We start from the raw sequence: 22,603 nt of genomic DNA, 5'->3' as shown, positions 1-22,603 counted from the left end.
GTATTCTGTTATTAACAGTGCGATTAATCGCACGATTAAGCACAATTATTTTTTTTAATCACACGACTAATCATTATTAATTTTTTTTAATCGCTTTACAGCCCTACTACAATTACATTTCTATTGGTTCAAGCAGGGTTTACCCATGACCAACTACTGCAATGTTAAACGCAGCTTGTCCCTGTCTATAGTGGCTACAAAATTGTGTTTAACATCAAACATGACTCCTCTAGGTGTGCTCTGACACTACTCAATTTTCTAGTAAAGGTAATCATTAGGACACCTACATAATATGCACATAGTGTTATCACTGTGGCCTGGTCCCCACTAAGTCCCCACTTCGGACTAAGGTACGCAAATTCAGCTACGTTATTAACGTAGCTGAATTCGAAGTACCTTAGTCCGAACTTACCGCGGTTCAGACGCGGCAGGAAGGCTCCCCAGTCGATGCCGCGTACTCCTCTCGGCGAGCTGGAGTACTGGCGCCGACTGCGAGCACTTCCGGGATCGATCCGGGATCGATTTATCGCGTCTTAACCAGACGCGATAAATCAATCCCAGAACATCGATTGCGTGCCGCTGGACCCTCCGGTAAGTGAAGACAAGGCCTTAGAATTATTTTATAAAATACAATCCTCTTCTTCCTTCATAATCTATATAGTCTATTATTTTAAATATGTAAATAAATGTGGCTAAAACTGTTTTCCACTCCTCTTCAAACAGACTCTGCATCTAATAATCAAAGTTATGAAAGTGATGATCGAAGTAAACTTGCTTGGTCTCACTCTCTGTTTCCAAAACAAATCTTCTCAGAAATTGTATGGAATTTTAGGAATGAAATATCCACCTAAAAAAACTGTAGTCATGCACTTCCTGCTCATTGTAGCCCTCAAGTCAAACATTTCCTGGTTTGTTTCTGATTGAACCGCTTCCTTCCTAATGTCATTTCATTGCAATAATGTCCCACAGAAATAATACTATTAATGAGAGATTCTAATATGAATTAAAGAAAGTTATACTGTTACACCAACACAAATTTCCATTTAGAAGATTTGGTTTTTAAAAGCGTTACTCATTGAAATGGCACTTGCAGAAGGTGTCTCTGAAAAATATAACATTCCTAGCACTTCAGACTGACTTTATACTTCATGATGTAGTTGAAAACAATGTGAGGTTTTGTTTCCCCCCAGCCACCCACCTCTACCCCAGAAATGCTGGACAGCTTTGTGTTGTAAACCTACAACATTGTTTGTAGTTAAATTTCCGCTTGGAAATTAACTCAGTTGATTTTAATTAGTTTCAATGTTAATTGTAGTTAAAGTGCTTAAGGCATAGTAAACGAGAGAATAATGGTATGACGTGATCGATCACCATTTGTCAATTAAGAAGTGACTATGCTACCTACAACTATGCTACCAATGAAACTTCTTAAAGGTGGACTTCCACACCAACTGTAAATTCACTGACAGATCAATGTGTATGAATTTGGATGAAGTATTGTATACTTAAGTTTTTGCTTAATGATATACAATAGTTTTTTGTTACTGTTATCAGTTTTCATACTCTGTTTTTCAAGGAGAAGTGTCAATAATATGCTCAGTCAAGTCAGAAAAAAGGCCACAGAAACTATGACACCTATAAATTTGGACTCTGTAAACCATATAGTGTCTTCTAATTAGAATAGAAAATATTCTGTGATTGTACAGATTTCTTAATACTCATGGTGGCCACCAGATAAGCAAAAAGTTTATTTGTGTGCTCCACAAGGAGATTTTGTGTGAGGTTTTGCTGTTTATAGCTGATCTTTCCCAAATAATGGAAGAAATCTGATACATTTATCGATGTGTTGATTGGTCAGATTGGTATTTCAAAGCCGATACTTTAACTCAAAAATGTTTAATCAGCACAGTCAGTTTTTTAAAAAGTCATTTCAATATTTAATTTCAGAATGTCTCAGAGATTTCAAAGGATACATCTTCAGATGCCTGACTGCTTTACCTTGCCTTGTCTATTTGCTCTTATTTTGCATGCAGGATAGAGCCAGAAGCCTTTCTTTCTCATTGTGTACACATAGTGTTAATGGATTTGCTTTGCCTGTATTGCCTCATTACTGGAAACAGCTCAAAACACAGAAGTCTTTCAGTGTATGCAAATAAGGTAGAATCATCTACCTGAGAGTTAATATTCTCTGCTTTTAAGTGTATTCTAAATCTAATGTTTGTATTTAGAGCATAACATCCTGTTCTCTGTTTTTTATGGGCAAAAAGCTAAGCAGGCTCAGGCAGCTGTTTGATGTTGGCTTCAAGTGTTATTAATTTCATATTCTATTATTCTTTTCACTGTAGCACAAGTGAAGCTGATGTGGAGGCTGTCATGGATAAGTTGTTTGATGAGCTGGCTCAGAAACAAAATGATTGTACGTAAGTTAATTTCTCTTGAAAGAGAATACATTTAGAACACAATGCCCAATCTCCACTGACCAATTAATAAGTTCCATTGCTGTATATGGGTTGATGCCACACTCAAGTGGCAGTCATTGTATCAGCATTTTGTCTAATTTATGTGTTGAATCATGTGCTATTATTCATCAAGCTATGCATTTCCTATCTGTAAGAGATGAATTTTATAGTAATTATCCAGACAAGATTGAGTCTTTGTTCATGTTCCCATAGTAACTAGACCAAGGATTCTAAAAGTGCAAGGCAGAGAGCTGAAGCTGAATAAAGCTTGTGGAACCATTGCAGACTTCACGTTTGAAGAGCTATGTGACAGAGTGAGTACCCAGTCAAATCTAGATCAGTTTAACACTGAGTCTTTTCACAGTTGTTGGGTTTTTTTTTTAAAGTTGGTATTTTCCCAACCCCAGATAGCCCAAAGACGGTTTTGAAAACTTACCAAAAAAAAAAAAGTGAATTCAAAAGATAAAAAAAGGTGAACTCCTATGAAGAGCAGTAAATGTTTCCTTATGGATAATGGTGCAATAATAATCTCTTGAAGGCAATCTAGAATATAATTAAAAATCTAAATAGAATTATGTGGCTGGGATAATTAGTTTTATTGCTTGAATATTAAAACTCAAAATACATCCACATGTAAACAAAATTATAATGTTGTTTTTAAAATTTGGGGTAAACTTGATGCTCATTCAAGTGAGGGTTTGATGGCACGTCAAAGAATGAGACAGGTGCTGTGCAAGCTTCTCCACACAACTATCATTGCACATCTCTGTCGTTGCCTGCTATTCAGTTCTGCACCTCTTCTGAGCAAAGATTGCCCATGATGATGAATAGTGTCAAGTTTTCTGCTAGTTATGTGATGTAGTCCTAAGTTAAATATGTTCTATGAAGCCCTTGTTTAGACATGACCTAACACAGGTTTGACAATAGGTGTCCAGAGGTAAAAGTCTAGTGCAGTGATAATTTGTCAGCTGGCCTCTAAAATTATAACATTAGCCAGTTACATAACTGTGGTAGCACTGCCTATTATTAGTGATACCAAACACTTGTTGTTATAAGACCCTGTTTTCAGGTGTTTATAACTATGGCAAACTTTAACCATTTGGGCTGGAATTTCCCATGCTGGGTGTTTGCTTCAAGCTGAACTAGAACATTTCAGACAAAATGGTTCAGTCATTTCTGAGAACGAGGGCAGGGAAAAATGGGTTGTTTTGCCCATATTAAAAATGGAGACCTTTTCTGTTAAATGCTGTTGTGCCCCCCAGGCTGTGGAGCAGGAACTTGAAATTTGGCAGAGGGTTGTCTTTATGTCAGGGATGTACTTTTTGCCAACCCTATGAAAATCCACCTGAATTTGGCAAAGTTATAAGTCTTTGAAAAATCACAGTTCACACATGCTCAGTAGAGACTTGCTAGAGCTTAACAACTAAAATCTCTGAACTTCCTTACTGAGCATGCTCCATCCCCTCATAGTGCTGACTAGACTGTACGTGAGCCATCCCCACAGAGCAACTGAGCACACTCCTGCCCAGAGAGGCCCAGGGGCTCAGAAGGACCTTCCCTGTAAGGGTTGCTCCCAGCTGCTCCAGGCCTGAGTGGGATCAGGCATTGGAAGTGAGAGCAGGGAACCTGTCCCTCCTGGGCTCTCGATTGCTCCCCTGCTGGCACCTAGGCAGCCAGGTGGAGGAAGCCATCTGATTTGAATACACGAGGAAAAAGCCAGACCAGCGTGGGAGGGAAAGGAGTAGATTGGGACAAGGAGTCTGGGCTTGAAGAAGAGGAGAGAAACTGTGACTGGGAGTTGGAATTGGGAAGGCTGGAACTGGCTGGACAAGAAGGCTCAGACCCAGGGGAAGGGAGGCAGGGACTAGAAGCCAGTGAGGGAAATGAGAGGAGGAGAGACTGGGAGAAGTTGGCTGGGGTGCAGAACACAAAGATTGGACAAGGAACTGGGGGAGGAGCAACAAGGAGACTGAGATTGGCTGGGCAAGGAGACTGGAACTAGGCAGTGGGGGAGGAGAGACAGATTTGGCAAGGAGCTGGGGTGTGATGGGAAAACCGGGACTGGCTGGACAAGGAGATTGGGACAAGGAGCAAGACAGATCAGATGAGGAATGGGATGGAGTTGGGAACTGGTTGGGAAGAGGGAGGGACTTGGATTTGGGGAGAGAAATTGGGACTCAGACAGTGAGCGCGAAGGAGGAGATTTGAATGGCTGGGCAAGGAATTGCAGAATACAGAATTGGATATCCCACAAGCATCCTTGTTCAGAGACGGAATCTGTCTCCCTTCCCCCAATCACCAATCACCATATGACAACCTGGGTCTTAATGAGCCTGCTTCTAAACTATTTTTAAGTCCTAAATGGGGCTGACTGGGAAAAGAAATTTAAAGGGATTGTGGCTCTTTCTGGGTGACTGCTCCATACAGGAACTGAACCAGGAAAAACAAAGGGACCAGGTATCCAAAACCAAACCCTCTCACATAAAAAAAAAAAAGGCTAAAGGAGGAGCTGGGAAGCAGGGAGGGTGGCAACCCATGAACTCTTCTAATACTATGGGTAGGAGAGGTCCGCCAAGGCAGTGATGATAGTTGTTAGAGAACCATCGTTACAAATAAAAATGGGTGATGTGTTATGTAACCGTCTGCTATTGGGATAGAGGAGGTGCAGAAGAATTTCTGGAAGTCTTGTGGTTTACTCAAAAGACTTTCACACATTGACCTGATGCTTTCGGCCCTCCCAACCAAGGGAGAAATAACGCCTGGCCTAGACTTACATAACTCCTCACTTACACTGTGCAGTCTTTCCCAGTGTGAAACATTTTGGGGGCTGAAGGAAAAAGACTTGTGCAACAAATTGACCTTCAGCCTAAAAAGATTGGCCTGCCCAGAGCCAGCATTCATGGTCTTCTGGGATTTCTACATTCCAGAAGTTGTAGATAGATGTGACATGTTCTCAGGGTACCTAGGACTGAGAGTCATCTTGTTATCTCCCTGCCTCTGGTGAGAGGAAGATTTGCATGTGCTTAACTGGATGTCAGCTCCCTGACCCCACCAGCCCACTAACCACCCAAACAATCTCCTCAGGGTCCTGCCAGCCCTTACTTTGCCTTGCAGGTTAGCAACAGGTGCACCCCAGCCCTTGGTCCCCTCTGAAAGCATTCCCTTCTAGTATGCAGCCCCTGTCACTCAATACCCACAGGAATTACCAGGTTTCTTGTCCCCAATGGAACAGTTTACATATAACTTGACTGGTACAACTCCGGATCAAGTCCTTTATAACATCACAGCACTGAGATATAGTTATAGTGAAAACAATCACAAGGTTATTATCAAAGGCTAAGATTTAAGAGATAGTGAACAAGGATAATGGAAAGAGAAATGGTTCCATATAAAGCAAAAGTAAAACACGCTTCTTTGAAACTAAACTTAGCTTAGCAGTCTAACCTTTTGTCTAAATAAGTTTATTGCATCCTTAAGCCTTTTTCACTGCATTCAACCAAATCTTTATTGAGATCCTGTTTTCATGAGTGTAAACACACAGTCCATTTAATTCCTCAGTGCAGGATAACAAAATGTCCTGGCTTCTCCTTACATTACCCAGAACTCATTGTTTTTTCCCCAGAGTCAGGATGAGTCCTGTGGTTCCTTTCTTGGTGTGCTAGCTCCAAGTTGTTTTCACATACTGGTGTTGACTCCACATGCAAAACAGACTTCCATCGTGGTGGTTTACGATGCTTAATCTACATGTGAACCTAGGCAACAGGTAAATGTACATCCCTTTGTCTGGCAAAACCTGTTTGTCAACCATGCCTGGGACACAGACTCTAAAACATATTTTCAGTACATATACACAGCTCCTTAAATATCCTTACAATCATCTTGCAGTGATTGAGGATCTACATGACATACAGTTGTAATAGACACCTCACATGGCCTTTTTATTACACACCTCACATGACCTAAATACTATGGAAGCAGTGTGTTAGGTGTAGTCAGTTTGTCAAGCTGATAGGAGTTGCTGTTATAGAACATTGAACCCTTTGCCAGCTGGTACCAATGGGTCCTTATGTCACAATATACTGTGCTGGACCCAACCCTGTTTCTTCTCTAATTTTGTAGTATGAAATAATTATATTTTAAAAAAATCAAATTGCCCTCTTGATATTTTTATATAACCAAACTTCTCTATCTTTCTTCTGTGTCAAGATGACACAGCTTACTCAAATATATGAAAAGTAACATGTCAGCATACTACTGTTTAATGATTCAGGTTGTTTGTATTATGACATGAATTATTGGATGAAACATAGTAATAAGATTTGCAAAACCTGCCAGCTGTGGTTTGATCCATCTCAGCAAACCAAAACATTAGGTTTCAGAGACGGTAATTCACTCCTATCTGACAAAACCAGAATCAAAATGTGAAGCCAGGTAACTTTACCTTAAATCCATTGGTTTCAATCCCAGAAGGGTCTGTTATGATCATCTAAGCTGGCCTCCTGTATTACAGAACCCATACATTTCACTCAGAACTCCTGAATCTAGTCCAACAGTTTGTGGTTGAAGTAGAGTGACTGTCAAGTATCAGGGGGTAGCCGTGTTAGTCTGTATCTACAAAAACAACAAGGAGGCTGGTGGCACCTTAAAGCCTTTAAGGTGCCACCAGCCTCCTTGTTGTTTTTGTTAGAGTGACTGTGTAACTCAAAAGCTTGTCTCTCACCAACAGAAGTTTGTCCAATAAAAGATACTACCTCACCCACTTTTTCTTTTTAGAAAGTCAGCCAATTCTGATTTAAAAACTCCAAGTGATGGAGAATTTTACTACATCCTTTGGAAATCTGTGCCAGTGGTGGTTTATCCTGTTAAAATTTTGTGCCTTGTTTCTAATTTTAACTTTGCTGATTTCAGCTCCAGCCACTGGCTTTTGTTACACATCCATCTGCTAGATTAAAGAGTCCTCTAGTGTGCTGATGCCTAAAGACTGATCAAACCACCTCTTGACCTTCTCTTCAATAAGCTAGTTAGATTGATCTCCTTTAGTCTCTTATTGTAAGGCAAGTTTTCCGGACCTCAAATCTTGACAATTTTCAACGTGTTTTACATACCTCCAGAAAGACATAAACTGTGTGAAATAAAAAACTTATTTTCTTTTGAGATGAGAATCTGAGCAACATACCAAAGAGCTTTCTTACTCCTAGAGCAATGAAGTAGGGATTACATGAAAATACATCTAATAAGAAATACATTTCAATAAAATAATATCTTTGAACTCTGTTATTTATTAAAGAGCCATGGTAGCAAACTCCATACACTTTTTTTTTTACATACACTCTCCTGACTAACAAAACACAAAAATAATGTTCAGTTTCCTGAGAGAGGATAATATTCTGAGGAGGTATGTGATTAATTGCACAAAGTGCTTCAGACATAGGAATTAAAAAGAGAGGGGTTTTAATTTTCAGAAAAGGTCTAACATTTTTAATGTCATATCTCAAAAACTATTTGGTTTATAAACTCCAGATTTTTTTTTATTTACTGATCCCCAATCAAGGCTAGTGCCTTTGAGTTTTCTGTGGAAAGTTTGATGGTTGATTTTTGAGTTAACCAAGGCTCCATTGAGTTTTTTGTGGTTCCCCGTGTACTGTGGGACCTCCATTATTGGGGGCTGAGTTGGGAAAGAGCAGGATGAGTTATGCAGCCTAGAAAACCATAGGGTAGTGGATAGGGAAACCCTGAGTTTATGCCAAAGGTACTGGCCTCCTGCCCATCTCCCTAAGATCCATGTGGATCTCAGGGGGGCCTAAAAATTCTGGTGTGGAACCTCTTTTTTGTTTCACCAAGGTTCAAACTTCTGTCTTCCCATAGAGTGATTTAGGGGAAATGCCACCAGGTCTCTTCCCTAGGCCTTTCTTCTGTGATTTTTTTTTTACAGCGGATGGACAAAAGCAGGCCTAGTGGTATACATTTGTTTAATAAAAGCAAAAGTGAATTTAGGAAACTTTCCATATAAAAATGATCTTATAGTCATAAGTCCCTGTGTAGTAATTTAAAACAACAGTAACAAGGAACAGAGGGGTAGCTGTGTTAGTCTGAATCTGTAAAAAGCAACAGAGTGTACTGTGGCACCTTTAAGACTAACAGAAGTATTGGGAGCATAAGCTTTCGTGGGTAAGAATCTCACTTCTTCAGATGCAAGACTTGCATCTGAAGAAGTGAGGTTCTTACCCACGAAAGCTTATGCTCCCAATACTTCTGTTAGTCTTAAAGGTGCCACAGGACCCTCTGTTGCCTGGTAACAAGGAAGTTATACATTTAAAATTCAGAGGATTGAGAGTTAATTTTTACAATAAATATGTGAAAATCAATTAATGAGGTTGTAGTTTAAAAAAAACCCTGAACAGCTGATACTGACAATGCTCAGGGAAAGTTCTAATTTCAACTTTAATTTTGCCTTTTGTTCTCACTTCTCCTCCTCTTAACAATGAGTGAAACCGCTTAGAGAATCCACTTCACCCCATTGCCATTATGAATTACAACGGAAGGGTACAACAGAGCAGGTGGGGATGGGGTCTGGGAAGTGGAGCTTATGGGTAAGGAACTGGGAAGAGCAGGTGGCGGAAGACTGGGATGAGCATTATTTTTGGCATTTCCTGATTTCTGAGTGCTTGATATTGCAGCCTTAATAATCTTCTTTTGACCAAGTTATTTTCATATGTAATTTCCTAGGTTTTTTTAAAAAACAAACTAAAAACACAGAAGTTCCATTATGTGGAACCATATTGACCCCCACCTCGATCATCAGTGGGTTGGGACCTTTAGATCCGCAGCACAAACCTCTACCACTTGACCTAATGGCTGTTGTCCTCCCTGTGCCACTAGAAGGGTAAGAGAGACATTCTGCCATTCAGTTTTACAGCTGTTTGCTAGACTGCAGGAGCATGCTGAGACTCAGGAATCCTGGGCTCCTCTCCTCTGATCATCTCTGTCCCTATTACCACTTCTGCACCAGTTCTTGCTCCTGTTTCTCGTATCACATCTCTCTCACCTCCTCCCTCACGCTGCTCTTCACCCTTCACATTCAAGTTAGGCTGCTTTCTCCTCCGGCCTGCGCACCAGGACAATGAGCACTAAAAACATGCAGGTGAATAAGAGTGGCAAACGGGAGTTTTTGAGGGAGGATCTGTAGATCCTGTGCTTGGAGGAAAATGGACGTAGTGAGTTGTGGGTGTGGTCTGTTTGTCTTAGTAAGGACCGTGAGGCTGGGGTTTGGAGCCCCTGAATTGGCCAGAGAGATCTGTTTGTTTTGACCCTGTGAGGACTGTGTGGCTGGGATCTTGGGTCTTCGAATCCTACTCAGTATTCGAAGTCTGTGTGGTTAATCCCTCCCTGTCGGTGAGGGGATGGAGATAAGCAGCGAGACAAAAAGTCAGTTGCTAGGCGAACAGAGGAGTTTCAGAGAGAGTTCACAGGACAGAATGCGGTTCCTTCTGTTTAGGTATGGCTCATACCAGGTAGTGGATATGGACAGTGAGGAAATACCTGTTGTTACTTGACTTGGATGTGCTCTTTTCCTTTTGTTGGTAGACGGAAGAAATTTCTGGTCTATGAAGTGCAAATTGATAGCCATACTAGAGGAGAAGGTATGTGTTTGGAGTGAGAAAACGAAGACTTATTAGACAACCAGATCTAGAAATTGTTACCATAGACGCCACAAGGAGAAGGCTCAGTGATAAAGGAACTGAAGAAAGCAGAAACCAAACCGGACTGGCAATTTGTGACCAAGAGGGAAAAGAGAACCAGGAGGCAATCATCCCAACTGGAAGCATTGAATCATTGTGAAATACTCAGGGAGTCAACTACCGAGGAATAGAATAGAAAGTTACAGGGGACATATGTGCTGTATGAAACAAACTACTAAGAGAGGTTCTTCAGCCATCCTAAGAAGGCAAGTGATCATTACCAGCAACTCCATATTAACAAGAATGAACAGAAAATTCAGCAAGGGACACTAGGACAGCAGGACAATACACTGTCTTCCTAGAGCAAAAATACAAGATTAATTGAAGGATGAGACAGGATTATGAAGTTGTCTGGCAAGTGTCCACTGGTGGTGATGCACATTGGGACCAATGACATGAAATCATAAAATCATAGAAGTGTAGGACTGGAGCGGACCTCAGCAGGTCATCTAGTCCAGTCCCCTACACTCAAGGCAGGAGAAGTAATAATTAGACCATCCCTGGCAGGTGTTTGTCTAACATGTTCTTAAAAACCTCCAATAATGGAGATTTTACAACCTCCCTAGGCAATTTGTTCCAGTGCTTAACTACCATGGCAGTTAAGAAGTTTTTCCTAATGCTCAACCTAAAGCTCCCTTGCTGCAATTTAACCTCAGAGGTTAAGGAGAACAATTTTTCACCCTCCTCCTTGTAACAACCTTTTATGTACTTGAAAACTCATGTCACTCCTCAGTCTTCTCTTCTCCAGACTAAGCAAACCCAAGTTTTTTCAATCTTTCCTCATAGGTCAGGTTTTCTAGACCTTTAATCATTTTTGTTGCTCTCCTCTAGACTTTCTCCAATTTGTCTACATATTTCCTAAAATGTGGTGCCCAAAACTGGATGTAATAGTCCAGTTGCGGCCTAATCAGCGCAGAGTAGAGCAGAAGAATTATTTCTTGTATCTTGCTTACAATGCTCCTGCTGATACATCCCAGAATGCTGTTCGCTTTTTTTGCAACCATGTTACACCGTTGACTCATATTTAGCTTGAGCTGTGTGGAACTACACAGATTATAGAAGCCTTCAAGGACCTTGGAAGAGAGCTGAACAAGCTGAAAGTCCAAATGAACTTCTCAGAGATCCTTCCTCCTGCTGAGAGAAGGCAGAAAGCAGAAAATATTGGGGGGTAAACCATTGGCTGGGTGACTGGAGTGAAGCTGAAAGTTTTGGTTTTGTGGAACATCAGGCCACATTCCTGCTGGAGAAGGGGCTGTACAAAGAAGACAACCTGCATCACACAGTAACTATTTTGAGCCTCAGTATGATAGAATCGTAGATTCCAAGACTAGAAGGGACCACTCTGATCATTTTGCTCTGACCTCCTGTATAACACTAGGCCATGGAACTTTCCCAAAATAATTCCTGGATCATATCTTTTAGAAAAAAATAAATTAATGACTGGCCTGAATATTGGTGGTTGCCTAGGGACCAAAGATTATGACTTAATACATTCAATATGGGCAAACAGGGGACAGTCCCAACTAATCATATGTATACTTGGTGTTTAAAGAATGAAATGGTGCAATAAAGAATGAGTATAATTAATTCCAGTCAACATGGGATCATGGAAACTAGATCTTGTCAAACAAATGTGATTTCATTCTTCGATGAGATTATAAATGTGGTTGATAAGGGTAACGGTGGATGTAATTGACTTTTGTAAGGCGGTTTGACTTAGTACTGCATGACATTCTGAATAAAAAATTAGCACTATATAATATCAGTAAAGCACATGCTAAGTGGGTTAAGAACTGTCTAAATGACATATCTCAAAAGTACTTGTGATTGAGGAATCAAAATCAAATGTGGGTGTTTTCAGTGAGATTCCACAGGGATTGGTACCAGGCCTGATGCTATTTAACATTTTCATCAATGATCTGGAAGTAAATATAAAATCAATCATGATAAAATGTGCAGGTGACACAAAGATTGGCAGAGTAGAGACAGGGCAGTCAGAAAGGGTATATCTAAACTGCGATGAAAGACCCACAGCACAGTCGTGGCTGGCCCAGGTCACCTGAATCAGGCTTGCCAGGCTCGAGCTGTGAAGCTATAGAATTGCAGTCTCAATGCTAGAGCTCAGGATGGGGCTTGGGCTTGGAGGCCCTCCTCCCTTGCAAGGTTCCTGAGCCTGGGCTCCAGTCCAAGCTCTAGCGACTACACTGCAGTTTTATAGCCCTGCAGTCCAAGGCTGGAGAGACTGAGTCAGCTAGCCTGGGCCAGCTGCGGGTCTTTTACTGCAATGTAGACATATCCATAGAGTGATCTGTGTCACTGCATTCCTCTTTCCTAGAAATACAACTTTGCATTTGACTGTATTCAAATACATTCAAATAAACGGTTTTAATACATCCAAATGCAAAGTTATACATGTAAGAACGAGGAATGCAGAACATATCTATAGACTGGGGGACTGTATTCTGGAAAGCAGTGACTCTGAAAAGGATCTGGGGGTCATAGTGGACAAGCAACTCAACAAGAGAGCCCAGTGTCATGCTGTGGCAAAAATGACTAATATGATCCTGGGCTGTATAAACCGGGAAGTAGTACGTAGGAATAGGGAAGTTATTTTATCTCTGCCTATGGCACTGGTGAGACAGACATGAGAATACTGCATCCAGTTCTGGTGTCCATATTTTTAAAAGGATGTTGAAAAACTGGAGAGGGTGCAGAAAAGAGAGACACACATGATTTGAGGACTGGAGAAAATGCCTTACAGTGAGAGACTTAAAAATCAATCTAAAGCTTAATCTGTTTAGTTTATCAAAAAGAAGATTGAGCAGTGATTTGATTACTGTGTACAAGTACATTCACAGGGAGGAAAGACCTCTAGAAAGATACTAACAGGCTCTTCAATCCAGCAGAGAAAGACCTAACAAAAACTAGTGGCTGGAAGCTGAAGTGAGACAAATTCAGATTAGAAATTAGACACAACTTTTTAACTGCTGGAACAAACTACCAAAGAAGGTGGTGGATTCTCCATCTCTTGGTGTCTTCATATCAAGACAGGCTACCTTTCTGGCAAATATGCTTTAGCCAATCAAAGTTATTGGCAACTGTGTGAAATGTAATGGCTTGATATGCACGGGGTCAGACTAGATGATCTAATGGTTCCTTCTGGCCTTAAATTCTATGGATCTAACTATTTTGAGAACTGGTCTACATTTATGGGCATGTCTACCCTAGAAATGTAAGTCGACCTATGTTAGGTCGACTTACAACCACTGGTGGCTGATGTCCACACCACCCTCCTTCTGTAGTGGTGTGTGTCCTCACCAGAAGTGCTTCGACCAGTTTAAGAGGGGCAGTGTGGGGGGCTGTGAGCCTGGGCTCTCAGCTCCACATGCAGCTCCCTGCTGGGAGCCTAGCTGCCCCTGGACTCTCAGCTCCGCAGGACCAGAAGACCAGATGTCCCCTCAGGCTCTTGGCTACCTGCTGCGGGGAGCCCGGCTGCCCCCCCCCCCCCCGAGCTCTCAGCTTCCTGCCAAAGTCAAGCTCCCAGCTGCGCGCTCCTTATGTCAACCTAACTCTGTAGTGTAGCCCAAGCCTAAAACTTAGGTCAACATAGCCACGGTGCTCAGGAGAGTGACAAATCCACATCCCAGAGCTGTAGTTATGCCAACCTAACCCCTGTGTCAGTGTAGCTTGGTCCATGGAAAAATGCTTCTGTCAACCCAGCTATTGTCACTCAAGGAGGCAGAGTCCCTACAGTGATGGGGAAAAAACTTTCCATCATTGTAGGCTGCATATTCACTATGGGGTTATGCCAGCATAACGTAGCACTGTAGGTATGCCGCTAGAGTCCCCGTAGTGTAGACATGGCCAGAGAGAGTCTCCCTACTCTCTGTTCTGGTGCCTCTCACCACAGCAGTGCTCTGCAGTCAGGAGGAGCAAATGCAAGAAAAGTCTTGTTCCGTTCCTGCAGTCTTAGGGTGGAGCATGCTCAGTCACTCTGCCAGCGTGTGCTCAGTTCAGTCACACACGCAAGCTATTTGGGGATGGAAGTATTCTCAGTGTATATGGCTCTGCTGAGCATGTATGAACTGTTATTTTCAGAGGCTTATAATTAATCAAATTTGGTCAGATTTTCACAGGAACAGCGCAAGACATATTGCTGACATTAGGGCAGTTCCCCGACACATGTCATGTCACTGTTCCAAAGCATGGTGGCACTAGAACATTTCAATGAAACACTTATAAACATTTAACATGGGCAGAACAATATTTTTTTTTTCTTAGCTTCATTCTCAAACAGCAGAATGGTTTTAGGCTGAAACTTTCCAAAAAAATTCAGCCTGGGGCAGCCATCCGGTATGGAAAATTTCAGGCCAAACTTTGCTTATAGTATAGTTATAAGCAACTGAAAACACGGTTTTATAACAGAAAATAGCTACCATTGCCACTGATAATTTTCTATCTAATCTATCTCTGATGTTGTCTTACCCAAAATAAAATAGTGTGGGTAGACATCTTTGCACCTTCTCCCTGAGGTCCTCAAAGCATTATACCGAACATTAATCAATTAAGTCTTTTTCTCATTTATCCTTGGTTTATCATGTCCAACAACATTACATAATTTAGGACAGGAAAAATAAGTGAGAATAGCAGAGCGTGTCAGTTGTCATTGGAAATTCTTATTGATTGCACTGTAATGTTGCTGCTGAGAAGATATCAGGTGGAGTTTTCCCATACAAGCATATGCCAGCTGATATGGTCTGATACGTGATCATCTCCTTGGCACAAAAGCACAGCAATGAACTTAATACATTACAGATTTTTCTCAAACCTACTAGAGCCCTTGCATGTTCCAGAGTGCCAGAACTCTTTGATGGGTTTATGCTGAAGAGGATGGGTGAGAGGACAAACTCTCTTGCATAAGTTGTAGAAACAAGTTACTATTTACCGTCTGAGCACAAAGTCAGACTTGTTCTCCATGGCAGTATGTCATAAATTTGGGTCTTAGGTAAACTCAGGGGCAATTCAATCTGTAATGATACAAGTCCTGAAATAAGCAGAATTCTCAGTTATGATCAACTAACATAGGATCATGAAAGCAGAAAGATAAGACAAACATATACAATTAATTATTTGGTTTATTGGTTCATGTGACAGCGTTTAAGAACATAATTTATAACAAAGCAGGATGAAAGAGGTTTAACCTATTTTGGATGCTTTAAAAAAATCATGATGTGGAGCAACCTTTCTGTACTTCAGACCCACCAAAGATTCATGCTGGTAGTTCAGAACTAGCCATGACTTGCACATAATCTTCTACTATTTGGAACGGATACCATAATTTTGTTTTTCTTTGTTCCAAGACATTTCTCAACGTCCTCTGATGTTACAGAATATAGCTGTCTGTTTTTATCAAACATCTGTTCTTGGCTTCGACATCCTCTTCTGTTCCAGGCTCCAGATACACAAACAGACTTAATTAGTTCGAGGTACCTGAGAGAGGTGGTGAGCATAGGACTGAGATGCAAATACTGAGTTCTAATGGTAACATTGACCCCCTTCCACGCTCTGTGCCCTTGGATAGGTCACTTAATCTCTCTCTCAGTCACTACACTTCTGTGTGAAGAATAAATTTAGCTACATGACAAGAGTATTACAAAGTTTAGTTATGTCAGGTACTATATACCAGTGGTTCTCAAACTTGGGCTGCCACTTGTTCAGGGAAAGCCCCTGGTGGGCCGGGCCGGGTTTGTTTACCTGCCGCGTCCACAGGTTCGGCCGATTATGGCTCCCACTGGCCGCGGTTCATCGCTCCAGGCCAATGGGGGTGGCAGGAAGCTGCAGCCAGCACGTCCCTCAGCCCACGCCGCTTCCCGCAGCCCCCATTGGCCTGGAGTGGCGAATCGTGGACAGTGGGAGCCGCGATCGGCCGAACCTGCAGACGCAGCAGGTAAACAAACCGGCCCGGCCCGCCGGGGACTTTCCCTGAACAAGCGGCGGCCCAAATTTGAGAACCACTGCTATATACCACACAAAGTGCTATATTATTCACAAAATGTTTGCAAAGTGCTATAGACCACATAGCTAGTATGTAAAGAGAAAGGTTGCAATTAAAATGGAGTCTAAGGAACAGGATCCTGTCAATTAAATAGCACCTATAATTATCATCATTAACTACCAGATTTTAGAAGACTTTCAGATGGATTAGACCAGATGCCTTGAAATTAACAAAATGTTTAATAAACAATATCTTTCCTTCCTTACACATTTGGTCAGTCAAAGAGCTATGATAATGTAAATATCTAGAGAGGTCAAATAAACATTTCTCCCTCATTTATTTTAAAAAGAACAGATACTAATTAGATGTAAAATTCTCAAATTTGCCAACTGAAAATTATAAAAGTGCAAATAAAATATCTCCTGAGACTGAAGACACATGAAGTTTTTCATGACTGTATGGAAAGTCTCTCTTTTCCTCTGCTCTTTCTTCCATTCTATTTTAGTTATATTTTACCTTGTTTTAAAATTGATAACTGCAACAACTGTGACTCTTCAGTCTTAGTCTAGTATAAATTAAATAGATAGAAGTATACATTCTAGATATAGGAAAGTTCTCCTTGTTCTTAAGGATTAGAACATATTCTAGCTGCTCTCAATATTGCCTGATGCACCTTTTAAAGATGCTCTCACCTATGCATAGCAAATGCTGCCCTCTGCTGGCACTATTCACTTATATAATGTATCCAAAGCACATCTTAGCCTTGGTCTACACTATAGTTATGTGGACATGAGGCAGTTTATGTCGACCTAAGACCTTGTCTACACTACGAAGTGTCAACACTCCACCCCTGAGCAAACCTTTCCCCCTTAGCTTCACAAAGATTATGCAACATACAACATGCGGCTATGACCATGGGAATATTATCCTCATTGAGGATAATCGCCAGAGTGCCTTTAATCTGCCAAAGGCACATTCTACTGCCATCCAGCACCTACTCAGCCTGTTGTTGAACTGCTTCCTACTGCTGTCCAGGTTTCCCATATAAGGTTTCATGAGCCATGGGTGTAAGGGGTACGCTGGGTCTCCCAAGATCAATATGGGCATTTCAGTATCCCCCACTGTAATCTTCTGGTCTGGAAAGAAAGTTCCCGCTTGTAACTTTCTATACAGGCCAGTGTTCCTGAAGATGCGTGCATCATGCACCTTCCCGGACCACCCCACGTTAATGTCAGTGAAACGCCCATGGTGATCCACAAGCACCTGCAACACCATGGAGAAATATACCTTCCGATTGATGTACTCTGTCACAAGGTGGTCTGATTTCAAAATTGGAATGTGTGTGCCATCTATCGCCCCTCCACAGTTAGGGAAACCCATTTCTGCAAAGCCGTCCACTATTTCAAGCACGTTTCCTAGAGTCACGGTCCTTCATAGCAGGATGTGATTAATTGCCCTGCACACTTGCATTAATGCAGCCCCAACGGTTGACTTCCTGACTCCAAATTGATTTGCAACTGACCGGTAGCCGTCTGGAGTCACCAGCTTCCACACAGCAATTGCCACATGCTTCTCCACCAATAGGGCAGCTCTCCTGCGATTAACTGCACTGCCATCTGTGACATCTTCATGACAGTTATCAATGCATAGGAGAACTGCAAGATCCATCCCTTCTCACAAAGATGCTGGGATGCATAACAAACAAGGGCCGTTGAAATATGGCACAAAAGAAAGCTGGAAGCCCATGGAATGTTTGGCCAGAAAGCAATGCATCATGGGACATTGAGCCCAGTCCCAAGATGCGCCGCGATCTGCTCTGCCTTCCCACAAGACCTAGCAGCAGAAGGTGTCGAGCTGGACTGTGGGATAGGTACTCACAGTGCACTGCTCACACTGTCGATGCTAGTGCCCCAAATGTGGACGCGCACTTCTGACAGAGGGAGGGAGTGTGAACATGCTATTCCGATTTTATTACTATTGAGCATCGACATAACTTTTGTCAACAAAACTCTGTAGTGTAGACGAGGCCTACCTATGTCAGTGTACACATTACAGCCTTGCTCCCGCTGATGTAAGTGCCCTACTACATCGACATAATAACTCAAGCCCTATGCCTCTGGTGGAGGTGATGTCGATGTAGTTAGGGCACTGCATTACTTACATCCGCTGTTGGCTGTTTCTTTTGTCCATTTCAAGCCTCCATGCTAGAGTCATGAATAGACAAGAAAATCCTCCCTGCTCTCAGCTGGGCTGTTGCCAGTTGCCCAGTCTCCCTACTCTGAGCTGTCCTGCCCCCATGCTTCCGATTCCCCACTCCCAGCTGGTCTGCTGCCCAAGCTCCTCGCTTGGAGCCAGGCTGCTCCTGGGGTCCCGGCTCCCCGTTCCATGCCGGGAGCCCAGGTGCTGTCTGGGTCCCGGCTCCCTACTCCCCACTGGGAGCCTGGCTACACCAAAGCTCCCGGCTCCCCGCTGGGAGCCCAGGTGACTGCCTCACTCCCGGAGAGAAGTGAGAAGGCAAGATTCTGAGTGGCTGCCCCGCTCCCAATGGGGAGCACGGACTTGCAGCCCCCAGGACTCTCTCCGCCCCCAGTGGGGAGCAGGGAACTGAGAGCAGGGGAGGGGGCAGCCCGGCTCCCAGCGGGGAGCAGGGAACAGAGAGCGGGGGTGGGGAGCAGGGAGCTGCTCCTCTTAGCTCAATGGAAGTGCTCCTGGTCAGGACGCACAACACCGACCGAAGAAGGGGAGTGTGGACATGAACCACCACAGTAATTACTGCCATGGCTGTAAGTCAACCTAATATAGTTCGACTTAAGTTTTCAGTGTAGACATGCCCTTACCCTATTTTTACATTGATAATCTAACTTTATGCTCTGATGTGCTATATATATACTGCATTTTCATTATTATTCTAAGTAGTTAAATAGCTCCTTCCATCCAAGAATCTCAAATGTTAATTAGTTTGTCCTATCAACATCAGAGTAAAGTATTTTTATAATACCCATTGTGTTGATGGGCAAACTGAAGAACAAAGATTAAGTGATTTGACCAACATAACACATACTGGCGGAGAACCAAGGATTCCTACCAGCCCTGGCCTCTCACCACTAGATCACATACTATTCTATAGCAAAGTAAAAAAAAAAAAAAAAGTGATCCAAATCTTTTAAAGCGTTTCCACCATGTTTTTAGTTTGAAAGTTGTTTTGCCTCCTTGTAACCTGCAAACTGTAATTTACATTATATTATTATTTGTAGCGCAGCAGTGCTCAAAGGCTCCAGTTAGGATTGGGACCCCACTGTGCTAGAGGCTGTGCATATTGATAGGAAGACGCAGTCCCTAGCTTGACTAGATTATACTTTAATATGAAAGCAGATGCAACAAGCAAGTGTTAAAATAGAGAGTCAGAGAGAGAGGAAGGGTAGGGACTGAGCACTAAGTTAAGAAGCTCACTGGTGGAATTTTCAAAAGCACATAAGTGACTTAGGAGCATAAGTCCCCTTGATTTTTCTAAGTTAAGTGGTTTTGTTAATTTTGGTGGCTTTTCTCTCAGGAGAATTAAGACTTGTGCTGTTATAACCCACCTCCTCTCAAGTCCCTTGTGTTCTTATGTCAGTACTTCCCCCAAACTGTAAGCACTAGCATGTGTGTCCAGTACGAAAGGGGTTTTGAACGACTAATAGGCCAAGACAGGAGCAGTCACAGGAGCCTTTTCTTTGACTCTAAAAATGCTAAATCACACTCTGCTGACCACTAAAATGGTTTCCTTTCCTCACCCAACGTATGCAGTGGTTTTGCAATATTGTCAAACCCACAAATAAACATAAGAGCAGAGCTCTAAAAACTCTGCACTTGTGTGAGTGTCTGGCTTTTGACACTGGAAATTTCCTACTCACTCATTCTGTACCCAGAAATAACTCACAATTTCTTTGGTTCAGTTTCAAATTGGCCACCTTCCGCTTATCACAGACCACTTGTGAATGTTTTAGTGCGCACCTGGATACCATCTAAGTATAGCAGACATGCTGAGAGGGGATGCCATGTGATACCCTCTCCATTAACCTCTCAGATATACTTGATGCACTGCACAAGCCAAAAGCCATCACTATAAACTCCCATAAGCCTTGATCTGCTATGAAAAGCAGTTTTTTCCTTAGCTTTTGGATTCAATTCCACTTGCCAATACCCACTTTGAAGATCCATTATGGAAAACCAAATTGAACCTGCTAGGATATCATCTATTTGTGCTAATGGATAAGAATCCTTTAAAGTGACTTCGTTTCATTTTCTGTAGTCGACACAAAATCTGGTGCTGCTATCCTTTTTCCTAACCAACACAAGGGCCCAAGGACTGGTTGCAGGTTGATTATTTATGCCTTCCCCAGACATTTCCGCAATGGCCTAGTCCCTCTTTGCTACTGTTAAACAGGGAGGGGGTATTTTAATGGGTTGGTTTCCTCCCAGTACCAACCATGTGCTGGACCAGTACAGTACAACATATTTCTTTGCTGGATTCAGAGAACAGCTGAATCCTAACCAGAAAGTCTTTTAGACTACCTGTTGTTCCTCATTTAAGTGTATAACACTGTGCTGGAACAGGTCCAGTAGAAACTCTTGAGAGCTCACCTTCCCCCTTTTCTCCCTTGTACTTTTACTTTGTGCCAGCATTTACCAGATCTACTGGTTCACACTTTGCAACCATGGTTCCCTTTTTCAGTTTGCTGCTTCACTTGTCAAACATTAAGTAAACAAATGGATCCGTTCTTGTTTCAGATCCAGAAGAGCATTAGCAGCTCAGATTCTGTCTAGAGACTCTTCCCCCACTTCCTGCTCCCCAAGTCTCAAAACAGGTTTCAGCTACTCCCCATCTTTTCCCTTGCTGGAAAACTACCACAGTAGCTGTTATAATGGTTTCTACTCCTGGAAGCACAACTCCTCTTTCACTGCAAACCAATTGCCTACAAACCATGTGTATAACCTGGGCCATATCTTTAAACCACCATACCAGATCAGATCATTGGTCTGTCTAGTTCAGTATCTTGTCTCTGGAAGTAGCCAATATCAGAGGCTTCAGTGGAAGGTGCAAGAAACCCCACTGTGGACCTTTTTAAAGAGTAGTCAGTCCATATAGCCCATGTCAGTAGGTCAGTACGAAAATGTCTTAGAGTAAATCTTCAGAATGTAACCATAGGTAAAATGTTATCGCTGTCTTTTACCTTTAAAAATTCACAAAGCTGTCCAGTACACTTAAGCTGTCAACCATGCCTTGAGTTTTAAATTAGGTATACCATACTCCTCACCATGGTATCAGAGTGTTTAGCTATCTATGTTCTTCATCTTCAACCTCAGACATGTAACTGAATCACAGGTCGTGCCCCAAGTTCAATTATTTCTCTCTTAAATCATAATCGTAAGGGTATTGTCTTGATTCTGTGCATCATCAGCCTAATTGCTTACAGAAGAATGATTTCCCTGGAATTTGTAGAAAGGGCTTTATATATTTATGTTGTTCAGTATGTAAATTCACAAGCATCTAGGTTTTGAACAGTTTTTGACTTTTAGTAAATGTATCTATTCTAAATTGTATTGTTGTGTACATGATTTTCAGCACTCAGTATTCTTAATTATCAACCACTAGTCTTATGTATTTCATTAAGGCTGGACCTGTAATCTATTTCAGCATCAATCAATACCATATTTTCCCTTTGTTTAGAAAAGGACATTTCATCCTAACTTATGTAAGGCATCTTTTATCTACAAAAAACAAGTTTTCTATAGGACATACTGTGTTGTCATTGCTGTGCGGGATGTTTTATACTCTTGTTAAATGAAGAGCTAGCTGTCCATGTATCACTACCAGGAATATATAATGGAAATAGAAGAGTAACCCTGAGAACAGTACAGTCTACAGAGAACACTAAATAATAAACCTCCTACTTGAACATACATGATGATAGCAGAACATGCATTAACTAGACAGAGAAACAAAAAAGTATAAATTAATTTAATTTTTTTAATAATGGAGATATCCCATCTCCTAGAACTGGAAGGGACCTTGAAAGGTCATCAAGTCCAGCCCCCTGCCTTCACTAGCAGGACCAAGTACTGATTTTGCCCCAGATCCCCAAGTGGCCCCCTCAAGGATTGAACTCACAACCCTGGGTTTAGCAGGCCAATGCTCAAACCACTGAGCTATCCCTCCCCCCCTGTTAATAAAGTTAACAGCTCAGTCAGGAAAACTGAAGTGGACTAGCCTCTTGGTCAGGAGGTAGCCCGTGTTAGTGCTAATGCATTTTGCATTAGTGTGTTGTTGATAAAATCTTGAGGCCTGGCATCAGAGTTAATTACAGAAATCTGCAGTGATTCTACATCACCAGCATGTTTTACACAGGAGAAATGAGATCCACAGCAAA

The 22,603-nt window shown here is 42.0% G+C and overlaps 1 protein-coding gene across 1 annotated transcript in view; it reads left to right on the top strand.

Annotated features, from left to right (window-relative positions):
* Positions 1–22,603, top strand: part of AFG1L (AFG1 like ATPase) — a 141,260-nt gene that overhangs the window by 104,925 nt on the left and 13,732 nt on the right. The window contains exons 9-10 of the mRNA XM_054024534.1: positions 2,346–2,416; positions 2,673–2,773. Of these exons, the coding sequence (XP_053880509.1) occupies positions 2,346–2,416; positions 2,673–2,773 (172 nt within the window). The remainder of the gene's footprint in view (positions 1–2,345; positions 2,417–2,672; positions 2,774–22,603) is intronic.

The sequence above is a fragment of the Malaclemys terrapin genome, chromosome 3 (assembly GCF_027887155.1).
Source record: "Malaclemys terrapin pileata isolate rMalTer1 chromosome 3, rMalTer1.hap1, whole genome shotgun sequence".
In the NCBI taxonomy this organism is placed as follows: domain Eukaryota; kingdom Metazoa; phylum Chordata; order Testudines; family Emydidae; genus Malaclemys; species Malaclemys terrapin.
This window is presented reverse-complemented; position numbering and strand designations above follow the sequence as displayed.